Raw genomic sequence first — 16,692 nt, forward strand, 5'->3', positions numbered from 1 at the left:
CTGCCTCCTCTCTCACCGCCGCCTTGCAGACGACACACGTCCTCTCTAGTTTTCCACAGAACAACCGACTCGACACTTCTTCCCTCCAAAATGTCCATCACTGATATCAACGGATCCTGGAAGGTTAGCAGCCATGACAACTTTGAGGCCTTTCTGACGGAAGCAGGTTGGACAATTTTACCTCAATAATTTCAATTTAATCTAAAGCGTGATGTAATGGCAGGGTACATGGGGCCCAGACGCCCAGCTGCAGAGGTCCCGGTTTCGTTGCGAACGATATTGTGCCCACCGAGATGAAAATGAGTACCAGGCTTCGGCTAGGACGTTAAATGCTGGAAATGGAGGTCCCATGTTTGGGCAGAGGCTCGAGCTGCTTTAGTGGGCGTTGGTTCCGTGCCCAGAAGTGGTCCATGCCGGGCCTTGCACTGAGCAAACCGTCGTAAGCCCCGTCACAAATAAGAAATTCGGCTCGGCCGACGTGTTGGCGAGCTGCAAATGAGCATTTTCGGCCGAATTTAGGCCGACGTCCTGTCGATTACGCGGGCTTCGGGCGATTTTTAGAAATAAAAATTGATCCAAATATTGGCCTTTTACCAAGTTAGTCGATACTGACTTCGTCCATGTCCAAGAGATGTTACCATCTCATGGGGGATTTTTAGTTTTTAGTGTTCGACGGACGTCACTCGAGATTTTCATTGGAAAATACGATTTTGAAATTCGGTGAGCTTCTACAAAGTCGGCCGACGCTCGCATGAATTTTGACACCGGCTTAATCGCTTTCCAGTGGATTGTGTGGGGAAACGACCAGAGGGCGAGGGGCAGCTAGAATTGAAAGGATTCCAGGCTACAAGTTACTTGCCTTAAACCAAAATCCTTTAATCACTTTCCAAGATGAAATGCTTTCGAATAACGTTCTATTCCTAGCAACTGAGAATATCCACGCGTGATGTACACGTTCAATTTGTGCAAATATTGTACTTGTAATAAGTGCAAACATTCCTTTATTTTGCATTTAAATGTCACCATACACCTAAACTTTAACAGTTAGCATATTTACAACTCTAACTACTTAAAATGATATTTCTTCTATATACTACATGGCTAAAATTTGCGCATGTTTATATCAGTGAATTTCACAATATTGAGTAGCTAATGGAGGTATAGTTTTGAGCTTGTCTCAATGTCTGCCTGTATTTTCGGAGCTTGTTGTCAATAAAACTTAAGAGCGTCTGGATGGATTACAATAATATTTTGGTTTGAGTTAGGTCTTGGGAAGATGAAGGTGAATTTAGATACAGATTTTAAAAAAAAATCTAGATCCGTCTCATTTTCCCCGTAACCAACCAACTTCCAGCTCAGACCAAGCAGTGTCGACATTCCGACACACTTAACTGTACGGCACAAGTATATCAAGACAATTTGCAGTTAATGCACCTAGCAGGAACATATCTTTGATAAGATTTCGCCTCCGGTGGGATCAGTCGAGTGCCGCCACTCTAAACATGATTAGTAGCGTTCGTGACCCTTGTACAAACCGACCCCTGGGTCAAACTTTGTAAATAGAAACGCTTTGTACGCGCTGTTGGCCCGCCCACTGTTGGGGGTGTGGCAAGATTTTAAAGGTCATTTTTGTAAAGTGTAGAAAAACATGTTGAAAGTCAAGGTCAACTTACGTCTCTTACGCGCCTACATATATCGTAATGTACAAAATGTTTTCTAATCATTCAAACTGTTGTTGAAATAACGTTACATACTTGATAATTTTACCTACAATTACCGTAGGCTAAGACGGTCATATTTGTGTGTGTGTGTGTGTGTGTGTGTGTGTGTGTGTGTGTGTGTGTGTGTGTGTGTGTGCGTGCGTGTGTGTGTGTGTGTGTGTGTGTGTGTGTGTGTGTGTGTGTGTGAACAGTCTGAGTTTAGAGGATCATTATGAAATTCGGTACGTGAGTAGGTGTCAGCAAAAGAAATGGCATGTTTGATGACGGGCCCTTAGCGGCTTTCTTTTGTATCGCAGAATATCCCCTTTTCTGGACAAGCTATTTCTAGTCTAAATTTGTTATATAGTGTCAGATGGAAACTTTTCATGAATCTGTCAGTTTTTCTTTTCAGTTGATTATTAGAATTCATTAGGTATAATTTGCTATATAATTGAAATTAGATGATATGATAACATCAGATTTAATAGATGCTGCAATGTTTTTAATGTTTGGCGTCAAAAAAAAATAAAAAAAGACAGCAGTGAAAAGACCAGAGTTAAGTATTTGTGCTACATATACTTCAGGTTTGCTATGTTATTTTAGCGATTACGGGTCTTTTTTTTATAAATATGAATTGGTATTGAAATTTTCTTTTTATTTGAGTTGAATGTGTGATAGTTGTGTGACGATTTGTTAAAATAGGGAGTACGCTATAGCGACGCCAAAAAACACCCCTCTCAATGTAATTGTATGGCGTGTCTGTGACGTCACAATTCAAGATGGCGGCCACCACACATGCCAACGGATCCAACAAAGGTTTTGCTACGCAAACCTGTAATGATACATCTATCCAATGTATTTCATTCAGGAATCCCCGAGGCACACTGGGAACACATGAAGACCGGAAGTGCCAAGTACACCGTGACCCAAGATGGCGACTCCGTGACCTTGGTAGAGGCTGACACAGACGGAAAACACACCGCCACAAACACCTTCAAGCTCGGCCAGGAGTTCGACAAGAAGGGGATTGACGGGAAATCCAGGAAGGTATAAAAGCGTTTTTAGTCATATATATAAAGCAGGCAGCTGGTGCAAGCCGCCATCTTGGTGTCCTTGATTTGCATATCAATGAATTGGCAGCTCAAGCGGACATAGAGTGAGTTCGACAAGAAGAAGATAGACGGGAAATCTAGGAAGGTATAAAAGCGTTTTAGTCACTTTTGATTATCATTAAATAAAGCAGGCAGGTGCTAGCCGCCATCTTGGTGTCCTTGATTTGCATATCAATGAATTGGCAGCTCAATCGGAAATAGCGTGAGTTCGACAAGAAGAAGATAGACGGGAAATCTAGGAAGGTATAAAAGCGTTTTAGTCACTTTTGATTATCATTAAATAAAGCAGGCAGGTGCTAGCCGCCATCTTGGTGTCGTTGATTTGCATGTCAATGAATTGGAAGCTCAAGCGGACATAGTGGGGGTTCGACAAGAAGTTAATTGACGGGAAATAGCCGCCATCTTGGGGTCCTTGATTTGCATGTCAATGAATCGGAGCTCAAGCGGACATAGCGCTAGCGTTTTGTCGATGTGTGAGTTATTATCTTGTCTTAAATATGATGTTCAGGTATGATGTTCTTCCAGCTATGGATACAAACATAACATATGTGATCAAGAACCTTGGTCACTTGAGTTGCGAGGACGACTGCACTTAGACAGTAAAACTTCGAAGCCTTAAGCTTAACTTTGGGGGGGGGGGGGGGTTGAAGTAAACATTTAGTATGCACAATTTAAACTGGCAACACAAAATATCTTTCAAATTATCTTAAGTGTCATCTTTTTCAGGACCGACCGAAATAATAAAGCTTTTTCATGTTAACGGTATTGGTTGGAGTGTATAATTTGACACCTAGTAGTTGTTATGCGTGCATTCCATTTATCTATTCATTTTTTTCACTGTCTGTACATAATTCTCCTCTGTGCATTGTTTGCCAGGCTACCATCACATTTTCTGGCGGTGTGCTGACCATCAGTGTTCCGGACATGGGCAACGGGAAAAAGGGAGTCTTCACCAAGCAGCCGTCCGGAGACACCATGACAGAGGTACATCACTCTAAAATAAATCTGAAGTCAAACAAGACCACAATGATAATGGTTTATTGGTCAGAAATTACCCGTGCAATGGCAGCTAGTGCTGAATTGCTGCAGGGTTTACAATCATATAATACAGAACAGAAACATATTTGCTCCACACTTGCACTTTGTGAAACTGTCGCAAGGGTCTGGGCGGCTGTCATTCGGCGCCAGCAGGTGACCCCAATACGACCTTCCCCAACCGAGGTCAGGTACCCATTCACACCTGGATGGAGTGAGGAAAGTCGTGTAAAGTGCCTTTCCCAAGGGCACAACATCGGGGCATATATAGCAGTGGTTTCGAACCCGGGACCTCTCGGTTCTGGGCAAAACGCTTTACCTATAGCGCCGCACGATGCCACACCATAGCATGTCTAGGACAAAAAAAGGAAGTTCTGCTGTAGTATCAAGGTCACACACCAGGGGGCCCACTGACTCGACTTTGACCATTGTCTTTCCAACACCTACCCACATACCAACTAGCATTGCAATCCTCTAAAGTTATATTGTCAACAAATATCTGGAAACACACACCAACAGGCAGACACACATATGCGCATATGCAGGCCAAAAAAAGTACTTCCATTTTTCATGGAGATAATTAACGCACACAGCCCACTCCTGTAGGGCTGACCTTTAAGTTATGGCTGCCCATAGGAAAGCATGTTAAGATACACTGAAACAAGGCTTCATAAAAGTACTAACCCAAACTTCAATCTTAAAAATTCTTCTACACTGGAAAGTCACAAGGGTTTAGCTGATAACCATGCAAAGAAAATAGAGGGTTGTACAGATCAAACTCCGAGGAAAGCTGCCAGTTTCAAGGAAACCCTACCTTTGACCCAAGATTTCTGATGTATCCCTCCGCATGACCCAACAACTCACATCTATCCTTACGCCAACTAAAATGGCAAACTAAACAAATTTCAACCAAAATGGGAAAGCTAAGACCCTACCTATTCCCTCTAACCACCAAAAAAGTCTCCAGATTGGGCAAAAAATTTCAAGGAAAAGAAAGGTTTTAAAGATCTTAAGTAGCGACTATAAATGTATTCAAATTAATGTTTTGTACTCTACTGTGCAAAGCAACTTTGGGGTCAGCCCTGTAGGCCCCCTGTACACTGGATGGAGACCGCCGGGTAACCAAATAACGACGGTTCACGGTTTGAACAGCGCATGCTTTTAATACTCAGTCACTTGTAGAATTTCCTGTCTAGATTGTGCTCATATGTATACCATGTCAAGACGTATTTAGTGTATGTCTCGGGTGACTTCAACTTTGACATATTACTATTATTGATTTGATTTTGTGTCGGTAATGATGTGGACATATAGTTTTAAGTCGTTTAATTCTTTTATTGATAATGAAAACTTATCTTTCTTCCATACCGTGTTTTTCAGACCTTCTCCATCGGCTCTGTGAGCGGAAAGTTGATCTACAAGAAGGCATAAATCTGACGGCGTCCTGTTTCATTCTCACCGCGAAAGAACCTGCGAACAGCTCGAAGCTTCCTTTCAAATTATACTAAAGGCTACAAAGTGTAATGTTCTGAAATCTGGAACAGAATCTTCGATGATACAATCGTCCTTCATCGTCAGACAAAAATATCGCTTTTTCTTATTAAAATCTGAGTAACCGAGTACAACGAAGTTAACGAAGGAAACTCTTGATTTCTTATATCATGTTGCCATGCCTTGAAGTAGTTTTAAAGCTCGAAGCATTTGAATAAAAAGACCAACTTTGGAAGTTACCGTGTACATGGATTTTTCTTTATGCTCCGTCTATCTATTGACACGCATACACAACATGTATGCTTCTGTTTGTTTGTGTGCGTGTATGTTCGGGTGTGTGTTTATGTGTACGTGTGTGTGTGTGCGTGTGTGTATATAAGCGTGTGTATGTGTGCCAGTGTATATATATGTGTGATATATATTTGTCTGAGTGCGTGTGAGTGTGTGTGTGTGATTATGTGCGTGTGTGTGTGTATGTGTGTGTATTATTTATATATGTGTATGTGCGTACGTTTGTGCATATTTGTATACAGTGCGTGTCCCTCACTCTGTTAGTGTGTGTTTTTGTTTGTGCGTGCGTGTTTGTGTGTGTGTGTGTGTGTGTGCGTGCGTGCTTGTGTGTGTGCGTATCTGTGTATTCGTCTCTCTCTGTGTGTGGAAACGCATAGACAGGTCAGTGGTGCGTATTGCTTGCAGTCTGACCTGTTCTATGCGTAAGCTACACATATCTTGTGTTTGCAGATATCTGCTCTTAATCTTTTACTGCAAGGTAAACAATGAAACGTTACATTCAACATTCTTCAATACCTAAACAAAAAGTGGAATTCTAGATCTTCAGCTCAGTGGTACCGAAGCGTCGACTAGTAATCCTCGATGGTACTGCAGCCCTGGAACTGTCTTGGCAACTTTGCCAATAGTTGCATCTCTGATTTCGCTCAAAGACTGCGGGTATACTGTAAAAAGTATTCATTTTCACATCCTAAAATTATCATCTATTGGAAAATAAATCCCCCCTCTGGACTTTAGGACTCCTCTAAAATACAGTTTACGAAAGGTATGACTACTTCTGTTGTTTTCTTATCAAAGACATAATGGTCATGCACTTGTAACTGTTATGACATTAACTTCAAACCGTCTCAACACCACACAGCGTTTTGCTGTTAAAAAACCTTGATTTGTATTCAATATACCCCAACACAACATACTGTTATTATAGACTATTTAAATACACTCACAATGAAGAAAAACACCTCAACATCCCAAACGAACAACAGAGAACCACTATCACCAAACTATGAATCAGCTGTCATAAACTGCGTATCAAATTAGGAAGTCGCAACCGCACACCTCCGGAGCAAAGAATTTGTCAGTTTTGTAACTTAACCGAAATAAGGTAGACGATGAAGTCCACTTTATTGTAGAGTGTAGTTTATATAGCAACGATAGAAATGTTATGTTTGATTATATTATGGGAACGTTTCCACACTTTCAATTTTTGAGAAATTCATTATTATCATGCTTTTTGACCATACGATATTAAACAAGTCCATCTCAACTTATATTTCTAACATCACAAAGAGACAAGAAGGAGCTGAACCTATGAATTAGTGTAGTTTCAGAACAATTGTTACTCCGGGAAGGAGGATGACCTCCTTCTGGGAGTATTGGGAATGCATTTGTTTGCGCGTTCGCAGCTATAACTCACGATCCCGTTGTCGCATTGGTGTGTAACTTGGCATATCGTTTGCCTGGTTCGGCGTGGTGATGCACAATAGCTTTGTTACACCATAACTACTTTAAACGTCAATCCAATATCGTAATTGCACCCCTATAACTAATGCTATGTCCCACTGCCCTGCCATAGGGACCATGTTATAATCCGTTATGCATGACTGGAATACTTCAGGCAGATACGGGGTAGAAATCTTCCTTACTTGCTGTGATCGTATAGTCACTGTTACATTGAAAAATAGACAACGTGCATCACCACACGCAACCTAGCAAACGATATACCAAGTTACATACCAATGCGGCAACGGGAATTGTGAGTTTTAGCTGCGAACATGTACAGAGTGACCTCCAGTCTGTGTATTAAGTATGCCGTATACACTCGCCACTCGCATACAGTATGTGCGCACGGGACGGACGATGCACTTTTACGCACAGTGTGAAAATGGCAAATCTCTGGACCTTCAAACTTACCACACTTGTAGTTTATAATACGGAGGTTGTGACAATGTAAAAAGTTTACGCAGGGGATGAAAGATTGTTGAGAAATATCTCTCAGAAAAGTGCGCGCGCCAGTGTCACTTCCGGGTGGTTAGATCCAGTGACCTTTGACCTTCGTGAAATGTTACGATAATATAAATTAGCCTTTTTTATTGCAAATAGCTTGATAGCTATAGATCAGGCCGGTCTGCAATAAATTGTGGAAAGAGGATTTACTGCATAGTTGTGATTTCTGATACATCTTAGTTGTAAGGCTGAATGGTTCGTTGATAATTGAAAAGGGGCCATCTAGATCTAACTTTGTGACTTTTCCTGGAATTTCTAGATCCCATCTGTGCCATGCTGTAAAAACATACTTTTCAGCAGGTTGACCACTCCTGTATTGAAAGAAAAAGATAAACAAACACTTTTTCTTTACTTGCTCTAAAACACTACTTGGACTGTGCAGAGATGCAATTTGTGTGGGTCAATACTTGTACATACTATAAATACTTCACGGAGAATTGTGTCCTACGGACTCTTGTTTTAGATTAGTATTAGAAATCCTGTGTGTCATTATATGAACATTACCATGTTTTCTGTACCTATATGCCTGTACTTAGCCCGTGATAGGGCATGAACGTACAATGAAGGTTATCATTATTATCAAACGAAAAAGGCATGATTCGTCTTCAGTCTGAGGTTCGACCGCTATGTCATATATAAAGAACCGCTAGGGGGCGCAGTGGTAGTGTTGGTCGGGGTCAAATAAGGTCACCGGGTCACGTTAGCAGCCCAAAACAGTACGTGTACGGTTTACTCGTGTAAAAGGCGTCTCTGTCGCACGATTGTGGGCTTGACTACCGTATTTGCTCCTCTTCTCCAAAAACTGAGATCCTACCGGCAGTGGCGCACTCTTTGAAACGCGTGGTTTGACGACAAAATACAAGTAAACGGTAGTAGTCTGCTGAAAAAAGGGGAGGGGGGCGGAGCTGAATTTTCCCCGTGGTATGTTGTGATTTTGTCAACTAGAGAGACCGGAGTTTCAGACTTAAGGAGAGAGATCAGAGACGCCTTAAACAGCTACATGTCACAGATAAGATGACACATAACGAAGACAGGACGCATTGGCTGAAGGAGGGGTTAATTGGACTAGGAGGTAAGTCTTTTTTTTTTGTTCGTCTGATCATTTTTGGCGACGGCACAGGTACGAAGGCATGTAGGTACGAAGGCATGTACAGCTTGGTCTTGTAGTTAAAACTTGGCTATAATCACATGCTTGAATTCATTCCTGCAAGAAAAAATGCAAAGAAAAATGTAATTTAGATTTCGGGCAAGTGAAAAGTTGGTTCGGGCAAGTAGATTTTTTATATACTTAAATATTATAAAAATAAAAAAAACTACTAGTAATGTCAGTCCCTGCACTCAGACTAGGTTTGCTAACAGGGTATTCACTGATCCCTCTGTTCAAGTTGGTGTCCTGTATGGCACCACCAGCGTTACAGTCGGCCATCCTCTCGACACCATCAAGACTAAGATGCAGGCGCAGGCAGGCTTCGAGAGAGGAGGGGCCTTCAAGACGTTACTCAAGGTCTTACGTACACAAGGAATCGTAGGCCTCTATAGGTAAGGAACACTCTTGAGGAAAATGATATAGATAGGAAGATACAGTTTTTTGCAAGCACCTCTAACCTAGCCTGTATCCACCCTATTCTAGCTCTGCTTTGCTCCTCTTAAATTGCTTCCCTGCCAGGATTTTGTGGAGATGAAGTGAGGGGCTTCTGGTCTGTATCTATATCTATTTAGCCGGTATAAACGCCCTTCAGTGTAACAGGCCAGCTTCCCACCAGGCACAGCAGCTGGTTATATTACACCGAACGACCTGTCACGTTTAACTTTCGCGTCTAACCTGACATTTATTTGCCTACCCTTAGGGATAAAACACCGGTTTTGTAATTTCCAAGCAGATCTCTACAGGGGCAAAATATATAGTAGCCAGCCTGCCAACAATCTCCTATGGCTGTAGAGATCTGCTTCAATATGGAGATTGATTTACTGGTTTAACAGGTCTGAGGTGTTGGTCAGCCCTGATTGGTCTAAAAGTTTCATTTTAAATGCTTGCAACTTTTTTAAGCCAATCAGACAGCTGGAAAGTGAGCTGACATTGTTTTGTCACAGTGACTGTAAATAGTGTTACATTTATAAGGGAATTGTTCATATAATTTGAAGCCCAATTATTCGGAGGGCTACATGCATTTCTCACTAAAAATTTAAAATTGGGGCTTAGAAAATTTTCATAAATCATATCAAATCAAAAGTTTATGCATGCAAAACTTTAAAGTTTAAGAAATTGTTTCCCCCATCAAAATTTTTTTACAGATCCGTCCTTAAGTTGGATTTTCATATAATTTTTGATAACTTGACTGTTGTTTTGTACTTTATACCCCCAGGGGCTGCATTCCTCCACTCTGGGGCTCTGGTATCTTCAGATCAACACAGTTTGCTGTATTTGAGGCAGTGTAAGTTAACCTTCTATTCCTTCTTTCATTGCTATAAAGTAATACTATTCACAGTTCCTGTTTTCTTCTTGTGTTAAATCTGACACTTTGACATGATAGTCGTTTTCTCATTTAGAATGTAACAGAAAATCTCAATTCTACTGGTTACCCTAATCCAACCACATTAAAAGAAATAACGAAATTTGATAGCTCTAAATGCAACATCAGTAATTATTCCCAAGGTATGCACACTTTAGATATCCAGGTGTTCAAGACATTTTTGAAAAGGCCCTTATATATAGCACCATGTTTTCAATGTAGCACTTTTGCTTAGGGTACCTAATTTTTTAAAAGACATCAAATTAAAAACAAACATCAAGTCTTGACTTGTAACCAATTCTTTGCTTGAAGTCGTGCCTTTCAGAAATTCATGATTTTTAATTACATTGTGTAACATTTCAACTACATGTATAACTTTATTCCCAAGTTCAATGATATTACAATCAGTATAGTTTCCCACTCATATGTTAGCAACTTTTTCTAATTCGTTTTCTTTGACACAGGTACACTTTCATGGACAACAACTTTGGCAAATATGAACTTCCCATGACAGGTGGCCTACAAGTGTAAGTACAGACTTATACTAGTACAGACTTTAGTCAAACTTTGTCCACATGCTTTGGATTACTGTGTTAGAACAGATGAAGCTTAGCTCTTTATATTAACCACTAAAATACAAATTCAGATTGAAATTTGATAACAAGAGTTCCGCGACCTCATATCTCCATGAACAATTCTATTTATGCAAATGACTCACACATTTACATAATATATGCGTAATCATAAACACCTTTAGCTTGCTAACACATGTTGCAATATTGACAGTCCTATAATTTTACAATAAGATGAATTTGGGTGTTTTATTTTATTAATTATGCAAATTAGGAATTCACTTGCATAATTGGTATCTGTTGATGCTCCACTTTCCATAAACTACATATTTTACATGTATTTGAGTCTTATAATGGAAAACACTGCAAATATAGATTTTCCTCATTAGCTATGCAAATTGAGTCCCATTTAGCATAATTTGCACTTCATTGTGTACATCTCTGTCTAAGCTACCCGCATACGAGATATCATGGAAATGTGTCGTTCCTTTGTTCAGTTATTCTCCTTAAGATATTTTCACAGTAACGCCCCTGCAGTTCCAGAGCAAGCTGCTAGGGGGCCCAAACCCACACCATTTCTTCATTTCACCACAAGCTATCTGCCACAAAAAAATATAGACCATAGCACGTCCAGGTCAAGAGATACAAAAATGGAATTTCTGCTGCAGTACCAAGGTCACATACCGGGGGGCCCAAAATCGACCTTGAATTTCGGCTTCACAACACCTGCCCACATACCAAATATCATCGTAATCCATCAAGAGGTTCTTGAGTTATGCTGACTACAGTAGTCCGGAAACACAAACAAACAGACACACAGACACACCCAAAACTATATCTCCATTTTTCATGGAGATAAAAAGAAGACAGAAAAGATATCATCATAATTCGTATAGTCAAACCTAAAGTGGTGACCACCCCAGAGTAAGGTCAGCACTTGGCCTTTGTGACCACTTACTGTGATTCTTGATTTGTTAACTACTGTAACTACAGTAACTGTAACTTAATTTTAGCTGATTTAACGGTCATCAGTCAACAGTCAACAGCCAAAATTTCATAATCGCAAATATTTGATCACTAACATTTGAGACAGTAATGTTTGTTCCCACCATTAGAATTAAGTGCTGTGACCTTCTCCATTTTTCCTGCCGCTATATTAAAGTGATTTACACTAACTCATTTTTCTCCTTGACCCAAGTGTATCCTTTCTATAGTGGACACCAGAATCTGACCATGATTTCCGTGCTGTGAGATGGGCTGCAATGCAATGCCTCAAAGACAACTGTTTCTACTTTGATGGAGTTCTTGAATGTGTTCATGTTTGTTTCTGTCCAGGAGAGTGTGTGTGGCTGGTGCCTGTGGGTCCACAGCCAGGGCAATCATAGAATGTCCTTTAGAGCTAGCCAAGGTGAGATACCTTCCTTGTTCCAACATTACTACAATTTTTATAACCTGATAACAGCCATCATACATTGTCATGATAGATGTTTTTGCTCAAAAAAGCGTATCCTGAGGCTTTCAACATCACATGCCAGGTTTGTCAGTGTTGTCATATTCATGTATTGTCCTGCTTCACCGACTTTTGTCTTCTTGAACAGATAAGAAGACAAACAGGCCAGTCTTGGCAGTTCTCTGGTATCTACAAGGTGAGTTACATATGTCGCGATGTTCAAGACATTTCCATTTTTGTAGGCTGAATACATTCTGTTTCGTGTTCATTTGCCAATATTGTGATCAAGTAGAAGGTGAACAACATTTTATATTTGATTATACTCTGTATTGAAAGGAAGAAATCTTACCTTTTACATGTATGTGTAACAAAGGAACATTTTCAAACTTCAAATATCTGAATGCATTGGGTGGGTGTAACAATTAGGGTGTTCAGAGGTCCTTGGTTCAAATCCCCTGACAAGCCACCAATGTTATGCCCTTAGGACAGGTACTTTACAAAACTTTTCTTACTTCACCCAGGTGTAAAAATGGGTACCTGACTTTGGTGTGGGTCAGGTGAAAGGCATCAGAAGGAAAGGGTTGGGCTCCGCCTTTCAATAACATGTCCTAGTCACCAAGGATAACAAATTACCCACTGCACCTACGGGCTCAAAAAGGCTATAAGGCCACCTTTACCTAAATGCCTTTGCCTTTACCTTATCTTTTGTTAGGATATCGGCAGAACGTAATGTATATAAGGTAATTAGCCTCCCATTTGAACCTATGATAATCATAACTGCTGAATCTCTTTTGTTCTGTTTGGTCAATGTTGCATCAGAGTAACAGCCGTTGCATGAAATATGTCTTTTGACACAACTAAATGAACCTATATACGAGATATTAGCCTGACAAATCGCGCTCCTAGCGGCAGGCCGGTAACCTCCGGCCGAGAGCTTGTGTAAACACAGGCTATACGAGATATTAACCTTGAATACGGGAACACAACCTTAAACGCTTATTTGCGTTCTGTCAATGTGCTACATTTGTTGTTCCTCAGGGTTTTGGCGTGACGTGGTGCAGAACGATGGGTCTGATGTGCACGTACTTCATCCTGGTGGACAGCACGCGGCGACACTTCCCCGAGATCTTCAAGAGACCGCTCATGGGGCCTTTCCTCACGTCAGGCGTGGCAGCAACATATCCTTCTGGTCACATGGGTTCAAATAACTGCAAAACTGTTTATAGTTTCTACTTATATATGTGGCATCGTGTGGCGCAATCGGTAGGGTGTTTCGCCCAGAACCTAGAGGTCCCGGGTTCGAACCCACTGTTATGCCCCCATGTTGTGCCCTTGGGAAAGGCACTTAACACGACTATCCTAACTCCACCCAGGTGTGAATGGGTACCTGACTTAGGTTGGGGAAGGTCGTATTGAGGTCACTTGCTGGCACCGAATGGCAGCCTCCCAGACCCTTGCGACAGTTCCACAAAGTGCAAGTGTGGAGCAAATATGTATCTGTTGTGTATTACTAAGTATGTGATTGTAAACCCTGCAGCAATTCAGCACTGGCTGCCATTGCACGGGTAATTTCTGACCAATAAACCATTATTATTATACTCCCTGCAGTAAATTTGTTTATTTTCCCATGGATTTAATTTTGTGTCTGGAGTAGAATGCTTGAGGTTTGCAGTTGAAATAAATAAAGCACAAAAAGACAATCGTGATTTAGTGGTAGAGGCAAAGCAAAAATCGTGAAAATAAAGTAATATAAAACATGATATTTCAAGATTAACAGTATAATACATGAAGTCTTAGATGCTGTATGGCATGACTACAGTGTTTCATGTTTTCTTGAAAAGTCATTGACATTATTGTGCTTTGCATGCAACATGTACTGTATGTACTACCCTTCTTTTCATCGAAGTACTGTAACAGTACTTTGAAGTAAAAATTAAAGTTTAAAAATCAAAATTTAAAAAAGAAAACTAAATTAGAATTTTTTAAATCAAAAGTGAAGAATAATTACAATTAAAATTTTAAAATGCAAACTTTGGTTTTGAATTTTCGTAAACTAGATGTTGTAACTTTGTATGTGTTGAAGTGATAAAGTTGCATCTCAATTTCAATCACGTTCTCTGACTATGATGTATTTTTCCTTGATTCCCCTTACGTTGGCCTGGTGGATTGTGTGGCCGCTAGAAAACATGAAGTCTCAAGTCCAAGGCAGCTACGGCAAGTAAGTAACTAAACATCAATACCATCTTGTAATTGTCTTGATAAAAGGTTAGAATAAGACTAGATGAACACATTCTTGTGATGTTCCACTTGTGTGTATTATCAATTCTAAAAACAAATGCTCCTGGTTCCAATGATTAGATGGTAATTGTGAGACCCCCGTTCAAATCCTGGGAAGAGTTGGGGCTGCACTTGTCTTTTGAGAGGGACATATGATGGAAGTCTAACATAGTTGGCATCTAGCTTAAGATGGTATCTTCCTTTAAGACAAATATAACAAGCATCTTGAAACTGTACAGTATCTGCCTTCTGTGCGTGCACCTATGTTGAATTGAATGACGCTTTAACCTTCAAGACACTGAAGTAGCCATTTGGCACCCCATTCTAAATTGATTACAGAGTTAGGCAGCAGGGAGAAGGTTGAATTAAATCTAGAATTATTTCATTAGAATAATTTTTGTTTATTCTACAGAGACATGTCTACATGGCAGAGAATAAAGTTCAACATGAAGGAGCGTGGCGGGTTCTGGGGTCTGTATCGTGGTCTCGGCCCCGGCACCGCCCGCAGTTTTCTTGCCAACGGTACGAGCATGATCGTAATGGTGAATGCACAGAAGAAAGTGTCAGAGTGGGGGCTCAGGGGTTGATTTTATGATATTGATGTTATTGATAAGAATTTTGAAGCATTGTCATGGTTGTTGAATTTTTGAGGGCGAGCCACTAAGGAAACAGTAACTGTGTTTAAGGCCACACCAATTTAATTTCTTGGTTAACAGAGTTTTTAAATTATTTTAGCAAAAAAAAAAAATTCATGAAAACAGAAAGCTGGGGTGAAAACTTGCAACTGACCCTGTTCACTCCCTCAAATTGTGTGCACCAAAGTACAGACTTTCCTCTGAGATTCTGACTTCCTGTTGATTTTACTAGATTGTTGATTTTCCAATCTAGTATTTTTTTTTAAAATTACGTTAACCAAGAAATTAAAATGGCGTGTTCAAATATCCTATGTTCTCAATTGCAAAAAGGCCTTGATAACAAATTAAGAAGTCAAACTTAAAAAGGGTAGATTGTATTCCGTAGTAGTTCTTAGAATAGCATTTTGTTCTACTTGTCAACATTGTTAACTCGCACTTTCTGTACAGTATACCCTTTCTATGTATTGTTTCATGTTGCAATATTAGCCCTCGGGCAAGAACTTGCAAATAAAACACAATAATTATTTCGTTATTGTGGTGGGTTTAGGGTACCAGTGGCAGAATAATGAGAAGGGTGTTAAAGCAATTTTACATATTAACATTTTGCATCCATTGCCACACAGTCATTTGAATTATGAACAATATATTTTATTGCTTATAAATTGGATCAATTGGCCAAAAATACAATACAGTTTTGAGGCAGACCTTAGAATTATGAATATCGTATTTGTGTCCGATTATCAGGGTAAGCATGATGCCAGCAAAAAAAATTGCCTACCTCAGTATTATTGATGTATCAAAGTTTGCCTCTCCAAATTCAGAGATAGTCAAATTTGAAATAATTGATTTCCTGACAAGAGAGCTATATCATATCACAAGCTAAACAGAAACCAGAGAGATGGGAATTTAGTATGAGAAGCCATAATTCAAAATCATGCCAAACAAAACGGAAAGCTTATTATCATTTCAGGATCAGTTTGATATGAAGTTTGGACTACAGAATCATGTGAGATTAAGCATATAGCTTAAATTAAAGAATTATCTGATATAATCATCTAAATATCAGCAGCAACTTTTCATCATTATCATAATGGCTTGTCAGAAGTGCCTTGTGCCTAGCACCCGTTTTGTGACAGTAAAAGTTATACATTAGCACATTGATGGATAGGTCACTGTGAATATTGGTACTGCATAAATGTCAATGTATACCAGTCCTATATTTCTCACAGTTTTTAAAAACTAGAATAAAAAAGATAGACTTAAAGACAGAAACCCAGCAACTTTATTCTGAGTGTGATGTTTTATGATAAATGGCATCCTATGGTGAGTTTTTAAGTCATTGAAATATTCTTTTATGTCCAGTTTATGAAATTCAGTCATTCATTATGTTACATGACATCAGTGTATCGTACAATGATTAATATGGACAGACTATATATACTAGTACGTTGAATGTGGGTTAAACATTTCTTTCTTATATGGCCTAAGTGGAATACAAAATTAAAATACATGCCATTGTAATATGATTGCAACGACAATCATGTTCACAATTCCTTTATTAGGTTTAACTTTCTATGCTAATAATTTGATTATATTTTTTAGCTATTGTGCACCC

The 16,692-nt window shown here is 39.7% G+C and overlaps 2 protein-coding genes across 2 annotated transcripts; both read left to right on the forward strand.

The window, feature by feature from the left end:
• LOC136445369 (14 kDa fatty acid-binding protein-like) lies at positions 1-5,420 on the forward strand. Its single transcript, XM_066443341.1, has 4 exons — positions 1-166; positions 2,569-2,747; positions 3,689-3,796; positions 5,228-5,420. The coding sequence occupies exons 1-4, from the start codon at positions 91-93 to the stop codon at positions 5,276-5,278; spliced, it is 414 nt and encodes a 137-aa protein (XP_066299438.1). The 5' UTR covers positions 1-90; the 3' UTR covers positions 5,279-5,420.
• Positions 5,421-8,310: 2,890 nt separating this feature from the next.
• Positions 8,311-16,512, forward strand: LOC136444802 (uncharacterized). The gene is made up of 9 exons (XM_066442544.1): positions 8,311-8,705; positions 9,019-9,172; positions 9,997-10,065; positions 10,608-10,670; positions 12,051-12,123; positions 12,314-12,361; positions 13,204-13,341; positions 14,316-14,383; positions 14,855-16,512. Exons 1-9 carry the CDS (start codon positions 8,648-8,650, stop codon positions 15,027-15,029), a joined length of 846 nt encoding a protein of 281 aa, XP_066298641.1. The 5' UTR covers positions 8,311-8,647; the 3' UTR covers positions 15,030-16,512.
• The last annotated feature ends 180 nt before the right edge of the window (positions 16,513-16,692 follow it).

This window comes from Branchiostoma lanceolatum, chromosome 11 (genome assembly GCF_035083965.1).
Source record: "Branchiostoma lanceolatum isolate klBraLanc5 chromosome 11, klBraLanc5.hap2, whole genome shotgun sequence".
In the NCBI taxonomy this organism is placed as follows: domain Eukaryota; kingdom Metazoa; phylum Chordata; class Leptocardii; order Amphioxiformes; family Branchiostomatidae; genus Branchiostoma; species Branchiostoma lanceolatum.

Bases quoted from the DNA above. Each gene is read 5' to 3' on its own strand.
- LOC136445369 (XM_066443341.1), top strand. From the start codon at position 91: ATGTCCATCACTGATATCAACGGATCCTGGAAGGTTAGCAGCCATGAC. The intron at 167-2,568 runs GTTGGACAATTT...TATTTCATTCAG, and splicing joins GGCCTTTCTGACGGAAGCAG to GAATCCCCGAGGCACACTGG. The intron at 2,748-3,688 runs GTATAAAAGCGT...ATTGTTTGCCAG, and splicing joins TTGACGGGAAATCCAGGAAG to GCTACCATCACATTTTCTGG.
- LOC136444802 (XM_066442544.1), top strand. From the start codon at position 8,648: ATGACACATAACGAAGACAGGACGCATTGGCTGAAGGAGGGGTTAATT. The intron at 10,671-12,050 runs GTAAGTACAGAC...GTTTCTGTCCAG, and splicing joins ATGACAGGTGGCCTACAAGT to GAGAGTGTGTGTGGCTGGTG. The intron at 13,342-14,315 runs ACATATCCTTCT...TTGATTCCCCTT, and splicing joins TCACGTCAGGCGTGGCAGCA to ACGTTGGCCTGGTGGATTGT.